Source organism: Colossoma macropomum, unplaced genomic scaffold (assembly GCF_904425465.1).
Source record: "Colossoma macropomum unplaced genomic scaffold, Colossoma_macropomum, whole genome shotgun sequence".
Taxonomy (NCBI): Eukaryota; Metazoa; Chordata; class Actinopteri; order Characiformes; family Serrasalmidae; genus Colossoma; species Colossoma macropomum.
The window spans coordinates 306193-314940 of NW_023494798.1; the positions used below are offsets into that span (position 1 = coordinate 306193).

An 8748-nucleotide genomic window follows, 5' to 3' on the forward strand; every position below is an offset into this window, starting at 1 on the left:
AAAAAACTTTAGGCTATCATTTTTATATAATAGCTTTCACTGAGGCATTAAACCCTTTGGAAGTCTGGTTCCCATCACCACTGAAAAGCAAGAATTTTAAGAAAGAAAGTTTTTTTCTGTAATTGCACAGAAAGTAAGTTTCTCTATAATGCACCCTCTCACATCTTGAACAAAACCTTGATGGAATTCTCCTCTAAAAGGGTTTTGATATGAGCTGAGAAAATTCTGGAATTGTACACAATTGTGCAAGCTTATGTAAGCCAGCTATATAGAGCAGATTTATTTGATACAGCTTTAAAAGACAAAGACTGAAGTATTTGCAATGTGAATTTATTGGAACAACTTGAATACATGTGTTTGAAATTATCAGCAGAGTTACTCCATCGCTGCTCACAGCTGACTAAATGAAGTCGCAGGAACATAATGGTTATGATATAACTCAGCAGAAGAGATTATTTGTGTGTTTATATAGACAGAAGCCATCGCAAATCATTATAGATTATCAGGAAGATCCAAGAGCAGCAGGCCCCCTTTAAAAGAAACACCAGTTAGACAACATCCAAGACATGAAAACCTTTGGCTTAAATGCAGCTGTTAAGCAAAACATCTTCACTTACTATATCTATACACCTTAATCAGCACAAGCACAGAAAAATAAATAAATGTTTTTATGCACTTACTGTTCACTTTCATTCATTTCTTGTGCAAGTCAGTACAGAAGTCCGGAGAGGCCATGAGGTCATTGGGATTTTCTGGATTTTTAGGTAACGAGTTAACTTTCTTGTGACCTCTCAAGACCACAAAGCTGTTTCTTGAGACGAGTTAATTATTTTGTGATCTAAAGATAACAACATTACTATCTTGAGACAACAAGTTAATTACGTTCTGATCTCAAGATCACAAAATTGTTACAAAATTATTATAAAATTATTATCTCCAGACAACAAGTTAATTATCGTGTGATCTCAAGGTAACAAAGCCATTTTCTTGAGATGAGTTAATTGTCTCGTTATCTCAAGATAACAATCCTGAAAATTGTAGCAAGGCTCATGGCTTCTCCGGACTTCCATAAATCAGACACTACTTTTTATTCATTTTTCACAATGCATTTTTTTCAATATTTAATATGTCCACGCTTTAGCTTTATCACAGCTTCCATTTTTCAGATACTGGCTAAAATTCATTTATCATGCAAAACCAACCTCTTAGACTGAACTTTGAAGGGAAAATTGTCCCTGCAGATTCAGCGTTTAAGTCTTAAAAGAAATCTTCAGGGATATTTTAGGTTAAATGAAGGTGTTCAGGTTTTAATATGACAGTGACATCATACTCTCACATGTTTTACTCCAATAAACAAACTGAAAGATGATACAGTGGTTGACTTACTTGTACAAGGACAGTCCATCACTGGTCAGTCCATCACTGCTCAGGTAGGGTCCTTTTCCGCTTTAGGACAAACAGAAAAGGAACAGTTGTAAATAAGCTGGTAAAGGGACCTAAAGAAGTGCACGGCATGCTTTTATAACTTTCAGTGTCTTCACCAAATAAAACAAAGACTACTATTGTAAACTCATGTGCCGCTAAGTTTATAGATCTGTGAGAAGGAGAATGCCTCCTTTTGTTCTAGACCCTCATTAACTAGGAACAATTTAGAGGAGCACTTAAAACTAGAAAGAAGCATCTTATGTTCCAATCAGATTGTAAGTTAATGATCAATGATTGATATCATTATGTTTGCATTTGTTATTATTTTGCCTTTGTGGAAAGCACTGCACCGACCGGAGTGATCAGTCCGCCCCAGACGCAGGTGCCTTTGGGACCACAGGACCATCCAGCACCATGATTACAGCAGCTGGATCCATCACGACAGCATTCTCCCTATAATAAAACACGAGAATCAAACAACATACATGAAAAGCTGCAAGGCTGGGATGCCCAACACTTCTTCGGGAGATACGGCAGCAGTGGAACACATGTTTAGAAGAAATTGAAAAGTATTCTCAGGACTTTTGTCTCCCAATTGGAAACCTTAAAGTTTTGCAAAAGTCGTTTTTAAAGTTTAAAGAAATTCAACATAATAAGATAAAGGATCACATGATTAAAGTTTTTTTTTCCTAGAACTGAACTTCCATGCCAAGACCGCAGTCAAAGGCATACAAACATAGGCAATACAGTCAGTTTTTTTACCAAGCTGTCTAATAATGAGTTTATGATTAATGTGTCACGTGTAGCATATTAGCATGCCACGTTAATCTTTGAGATGAAATGAAGGCCTGATGCTTCTGGTGTATGGATAGGAGTTCTATGGCCGATTAGATTATATTAGAGCAGATGCTAACTAAATAAACACGTTAACACATATACATTGCTGCTGTCGGACCAAAACCTCATACCTCCATTTTTGTGGTTTTTCACTTTTTTGACATAATTTGAAGATGAATGGACCGAAAGAAACAGCCCAGAATTACTTGGAAAAATGTCTGGTTCCATTGACTTACATTAAAAGTAAAATAGGTTTTCTCCTGTAAAGTTACCATTTTTGAGATACAAGGTTTTGTTCCAACTGCAGCGATATGTTGTCTTTTGTTGTTGCTGTTATTCCAAAATAGGTCAGATTTATGGAAATGTATGTATTCAGTTACTGTTGAACAAATACTGAGAAGCTCCACACCTGCATGAACGTTATTATCATCCTTAGCTGCTGCCAGCATGATAATATGCTGCCTTCATTAGATGAAGGCGACACTGATATGGGCATGCACACTGATATAATATGCAAAAAAACAAATTCTGATCAGTCTGTATCACATCGTTACATAACAGATATGCGTGTGATAAGGGATCATATATGAAAGTCTACCTATGGGCAGATATTGAAAATTCAGAGATTTAAAAATAAATAATAATAAAAAAAAAATAAATCTGTGTCACATAAAAAAACTAGTTCACTTATCATGTATAATGAGTACATGGCCATTGTTACCTTAGGGAATGGGCAGCATGAAAAGGTGCCTGTAGAGCCTCTGCAGCATGTTTGGCCACTAAGACAGCTCCTGTGAGCATCACAGGTTACCACAGACACAGCGGGTTTAAGAGAATGAGCTGGAATGGATAGACGAGCATTAGCCGTCTGTTCACTCTGTAAAGACAGCTGTAAAGACAAAAATAGTTAAGCAAAAATTCAGATTTACACAGTTTTGCTAATATGCTAAAATGTAATCAACCAGGTAAGACACCTTAGTTTTGCCCTGGAGCTATGAGGCTAATATGGTTAACTAGCAATGGAAGGTTATACTCCACCAATTATCATCAAGCAAACCAGGGGCGTGGCCACGGGCCTACCCAGACTGATCTCAGGCCTACTCAAGCAAATGGGGAAAGAATGATTTATTAAGTTGTATTTTTAATCAACCAATCTCAAGCTCTGTCTTATTTTTTCAGCTCTCTAATCAATGTTTAGCAACCGTTGCTATCCAGCATTGCCTGAAGCATACAGCAGGCCAGTGTTTGAAGCTCCAGTTGTGGTCAAAAGATGTGTTGGGTGTGTTTAGGTGAATCCAGTATTCCAGTGAATTTCTATTGCTCTGTATTGGTGTAGAGACGGAAACACTGTTGACTGCATTGCTGCCAGCTATAGCTGGATATTATGACTTTGCGGGACATTAGTGCATTTGGAACTTGTATCCAAGTCAGCCTAACCACTTTTTTACAGACCTACCCAAAAATCTACTTCAGCCTAATGCATACTGCACACCTACATCATCACATACTTGCTTTAAACCATGTTGAGATGTTGAGCACTCCAATAGACTTGCTTATGTTTCTAACACTGTTCTTATCTTCACCTTTCAAGCCAAAGACAGTAGTAGCAGCCAAAAAACATGTCTTGTCTGACTGTCTATATTTTTGTTGTGTGGTAACAGGAGGAAAAATACTTTTTTACTTCTTTTTTCTCACAAATAATTCCTTTAGGATTTTCATCAGGTCATAGCAATAAACAAAGTAACATGATCAGAAAAGATCTAAAAAGTAGCTTAAAGTCACTCACCTTTGCTATACAACAACGCCATCCACATTGCGTCAGGCAGCACTTTTTACCAGGTATACACGTAGAACCATCAGGACAGTAAACACCGGTGTCAATTAATTCTGTGGATAAGCTGTCAGAGTCTGGCTTTTTGTGTTCCCCATAAGGTACCTGCAATGTGTTGAGAGATGGAAGAAAATCTAACGCCACCTTCGACTCAGAAATTCATGTAACAAAGTCGTTGGATCATAAGAAAACCTTCATACCACAGCATAAAATTAAAATATTTATGATCTACTAAAGAGCTCTGCACGTATCAACACAGCAAAAACCAAAATCGCAATAAAGACTAATAAACAACATACTGTACAGCCCTGAGTGCAACTCATTCTGAAGGTATTCAATGTATCAACAAGAGTGAGTCAATAGTAGAGATGCATGATGACATGGGAATCGTAGGCATATTGGCTCAAAATTGCTTTAAAAAAAGCATCAACCAAAAGTTTAGATTTCACCGATATTTCAAACTCAGGTTGTTTGATGTTGAAATGTTACTAGTGGTAATACAAATGTTAATAATGTCATAATGATGTAATAACGTAATGCTTGTGTGTGTGTTTTTCATCTGCTGTTGATATGCGTTCTTGTATTCAACTATTGTTGAAATTCTGAAGTGAAATGTGTTTTTTATTTTTATTTCTGTTTTTATGTATCGTCATCAGCACTTACGTATATGGAAAACATCAGAAATTGGCAATGACCAACAGTTTTTACATCAGTGTACCTAGTAAATTGTGCATTTGGCCTGAGATGTACTCACATGCGTGAAACAGCAAGACCAACCCTGATCCGAAAAGCAGCAATGTGAACCAAAATTACAGACTCTGCCATTGGGACATAAGTAGGGGGGCATGTGAGACACCACGTCTCCTCCTGTGGCAGGGCGAGGCTGCAGTGGCCTCATGGCAGCAAACTGGTGGCAGAGAGAGAGAGAATGTGTATTATTCACATGTATGGGTGCCCAAATTACATGTTCCAAGTGAAAATAACAAATTAACCCATCCTGTACAGAGAACACACTTCTGCATGTTTTCTTGTAAATACATTTTACCTTTATTACATTATAAATACCTATTCAGCTCCTACATATGACAATAGAAGTACACAAGGGGCAATAGGGGAGGGAGGTACTGCATATACAAGACAGATACTGCACCTACAAATATGCCAGAAAACAAGCAACAATAAATAAAGACACGGCACCCCACAGTGCAGCTGACTGGCAGTAGGGATTGAGGTAGATGGCAGTGATAACACTGAACTGTGAATATGCAGCATAGCAAGATGTAGCACTATGTGTAGAATAACACAATGTTAGAGATCCCATGTGGGGTAATACAGTATACAGTAAACTATTGAATAATACAGTGTGATACGGCAATACATACAATTACTGAAATGAAAATGAAAAATAAAACGTTAACATGATTTTATATATAAGTAACTTGGAGGTCATGATTTCCAGAATCTACGGATCAACTTTGAGCACAACTAGCAAGCAAGCTTGGCTCACTGCCAAATGAATGGACGAGGTTGGGCAAAATACATTGAACAATTAGTAATTTTGCTATCTTCAGAATACATTCAGAATACATTTAGAACACCAAGTATGACAAATATATATGACATTTAAGTCATCAGAAAAATAAAGCTTGCACTTTAGGGATTTTGCAGTACATTCAAACACTTCACTTAAAAACATTTAAAATGTAATTGTGTTTCAAAACTTTCAAAGAAACTTCTCCTTTTTTCCACTGTGAGATGCACACAACAGTTAGTGGGAGCATGGTTGCCAGAAAGCTTTATAAGTAATGTTACAGTTGGCAAAATCAAAAGGTCTTCAAGAACGAAGATTCAAAAATATTAGCTACCGTTAATGTATAGGAATATGTCAACATTACACAACAAAGTGAATAATACTATTCATTCTCATCCATTGTCATTTTATTTTGAAAACCTCAAATTTCTAAGCAGGCTGCAGACTTGGCAACCTTGGATTTGTGGAGACACTCCTACTAGCAGTGACAATGGGCCACTATTGGATAGATTTAATGTAATTTAACAATTAACATGTAATGTAACTATTACATTTTTACTATTAAGAATTACATTTGTGATATCAAAAAATGAATTTTCACTAGTGAAAAAAATAAATTTTGATGGCAAGAATTTAATTCTTACAAGTAAAACTTCAATTCTTGATATCAAGAAATTAAATTTCTACATGTGAATATTAAATTTAATTCTCACTAGTAAAATGTTCCCCCCATATAATGAATGGGGAAACTCATAAATTATCACTAGTAAAAATAGCCATTTCAGATCCCAAAAACATTGTAAGATGTACTCACCGTTTTGAAGCAGCAAGTCCATGGTACACCAATCTGGCAACACTCCATACCAGCAGAGCAGAATGTACCATCGGGACAGTACTGACCAGGAGAAAAGACTGCCTTACTGGTCTGGAGCTCAGCTCCATCTGCCGGAGCCACCCTTTCGCACGAGTCATTCTGTGCATTACAGCGGAACCCTTCTGGACAGCAATGGGTCTCTCCTGGACAACAGACAGCCTGGACAACAGAGAGATGATTCAAAGTTGGTTGTGATGTGAGTTGATTAATCTAAGTACTTCTGTTAAACGACAGACTCATTTCTTTTCTTTATTTCATATAAACTACGGAATATTCATTGTCAAATCATTACTCGCTATTCATATTAGTCTTGTTGTAGCTGGTATCGACCAGAGGAGGACGGGTTCCCCTTCTGATTCTTGGTTCCTCTCAAGGTTTCTTCCTCTTGCTTTTAGGGAGTTTTTATCTTTGCCACTGTTGCAGTTGACGGCACTCATTTGAGGCCTGGATTTCTGCAAAGCTGCGTTGTGACAAATGGAATTAGATTGGAACTGAATTTTGTGTGTTCTCTCATTGTCAGTACTTTCCTGGAACAACAGTATACAGCTGCGCTAACTAGAAATCTTCCAGAAAAGTAGCGCTGCATTTTGTGTTGTGGCGATAAACCATATCTTCTTGCAAATATAAATACACATTACTTTTTTAAACGACTTTAAAATACATTAATAAATGTAGTGAAGATAAAACACAAGCTAAACCTGTTAATGCAAATGACAACAGTGATATGTGAATCTAAAGCACAATTGCATTGAGAAATAATTAAGAAATGAATGTTGGGTGATTACTTACATTGGGATACGCACAACAGCTGTACCCACTTTCTTGTTTACAGCAGGTTTCACCATCTGTGCAGTTTCCTCCGTCGGGACAGGTTACGTCTCCCGAAACCAGCACTGCCATGAGCAACACCAACACAGCAGCCATCTACAGCAAAACAGGAGAGCCAAAAGTACCTCTGTGGTCAGAAACTAAGCAGCGATGGAGGGGTAGAGGACGAACAACACACACTGTGCATCAACAGACTTTTTGACCCCGCACGTGGCCAGGACCCAGGACTAAGAATAGCTTAGCTAGTTTGCACTGAAGTCCCTGTAGTTACCGAATAATAAACCTTAGTATGTATGAAGCCTGAGATCTTAAGGGCTTAAACTTCACATCAAAAAGAGATGAAAGAAGAAAAACACAGAAAAAATAAACATAAAAAGTAAGTATTACTTTCACAGGAGTAAATTTAGGGGTTAGGGTTTGGAAAAGACACCTCCCAATAGAAAGGACCCTATAAATGATGATTTTGTGTATATTCACCTTATCTTTATTAATGATTTGCGAGATCTCCCCTCTCTGGGTTGAAATAGATCAACATAATCCATATAATTCCAAGATCTGAATACTAGCCATTAATTATTTATTTATGTATTTATTTAAATTTTTGCTGTGGAATTGTAGCTTGAACTATTTCAGTAGAATTTTCCATGAATTCTAGAGTATGTATAGTCTTAGTACGTATACAGCTCTAAGTCATCAATGCCACTTTAAAAATTAGTTATACTCAAATGAATCGTCTTGCTAGTGATATCAAAGTTGGAGCCTTACCTCGCTCTACTCTTGCTGGGTCTGTACAGTCAGCAAATCTAAACTCGGAGCTTGTGTTCTTCAGCCCTTTTATGATGCTGCCACCGGAAGCGTCAGTTCTTATTTGGAAATATTTGGAGTTGAGTAATACTGTTCTTCCAGATGTACCAAAATGCCCCACGTGTTGTTGGATTTCCCAATAAAATAAACATATGATTTTACTGTAGGACCTTGGCACAGTCGGGTTTCACCCACCAGGTGAAGGACGTCACCTGGACAGAAGCAGAGGGCAGGAATTACAGCAGCTAACATTCTAATGTTACTGAATCTTACTGAATACTGTGACCTTTTTTGAGGGACAGTGTGAATTTAGTGATTTTCATAAGTTACAGTGAGAATAACAGACAAACTATTATTATTATTATTATTATTATTATTATTATTATTATTATTATTATTATTATTATAACAATGCACACACTACACTTGTGTGTAAAAGACGTATAACCCCACTTCCAAAAAAGTTGGGACGCTGTGCAATATTTACAAAAAAACACTGTAATGATGTGTAAATCATATAAACCTTTTATTTCACTTAAAGTAGTACAAAGACAACATATCAAATGTTGAAACAAAGGCATTGCATTGTTTGGTGAAAAATATATGTCCATTTTGAAT

General features: G+C 36.9%; 1 protein-coding gene across 2 annotated transcripts; it reads right to left on the minus strand.

The window, feature by feature from the left end:
* Positions 1-314: 314 nt before the first annotated feature.
* On the minus strand, positions 315-8243 carry LOC118817705 (progranulin-like). Of its 2 annotated transcripts, XM_036584567.1 has the most exons (10): positions 8092-8134; positions 7804-7839; positions 7288-7422; positions 6439-6657; positions 4848-5000; positions 4049-4198; positions 2984-3151; positions 1780-1878; positions 1387-1446; positions 315-530 (listed from the first exon to the last, which is right to left on the minus strand). In XM_036584567.1, exons 3-9 carry the CDS (start codon positions 7420-7422, stop codon positions 1420-1422), a joined length of 951 nt encoding a protein of 316 aa, XP_036440460.1. In that variant the 5' UTR covers positions 7804-7839; positions 8092-8134; the 3' UTR covers positions 315-530; positions 1387-1419. The 2 variants fall into 2 exon arrangements, with proteins under 2 accessions (XP_036440460.1, XP_036440459.1); XM_036584566.1 differs by lacking the exon at positions 7804-7839 and having other exon boundaries at positions 8092-8243.
* Positions 8244-8748: the final 505 nt, after the last annotated feature.

Bases quoted from the DNA above. Each gene is read 5' to 3' on its own strand.
- LOC118817705 (XM_036584566.1), bottom strand. From the start codon at position 7,422: ATGGCTGCTGTGTTGGTGTTGCTCATGGCAGTGCTGGTTTCGGGAGAC. The intron at 3,152-4,048 runs GTGAGTGACTTT...TTGTCTTTACAG, and splicing joins GGCGTTGTTGTATAGCAAAG to CTGTCTTTACAGAGTGAACA. The intron at 1,879-2,983 runs GTAACAATGGCC...GTTTTATTATAG, and splicing joins CATGCTGCCCATTCCCTAAG to GGAGAATGCTGTCGTGATGG.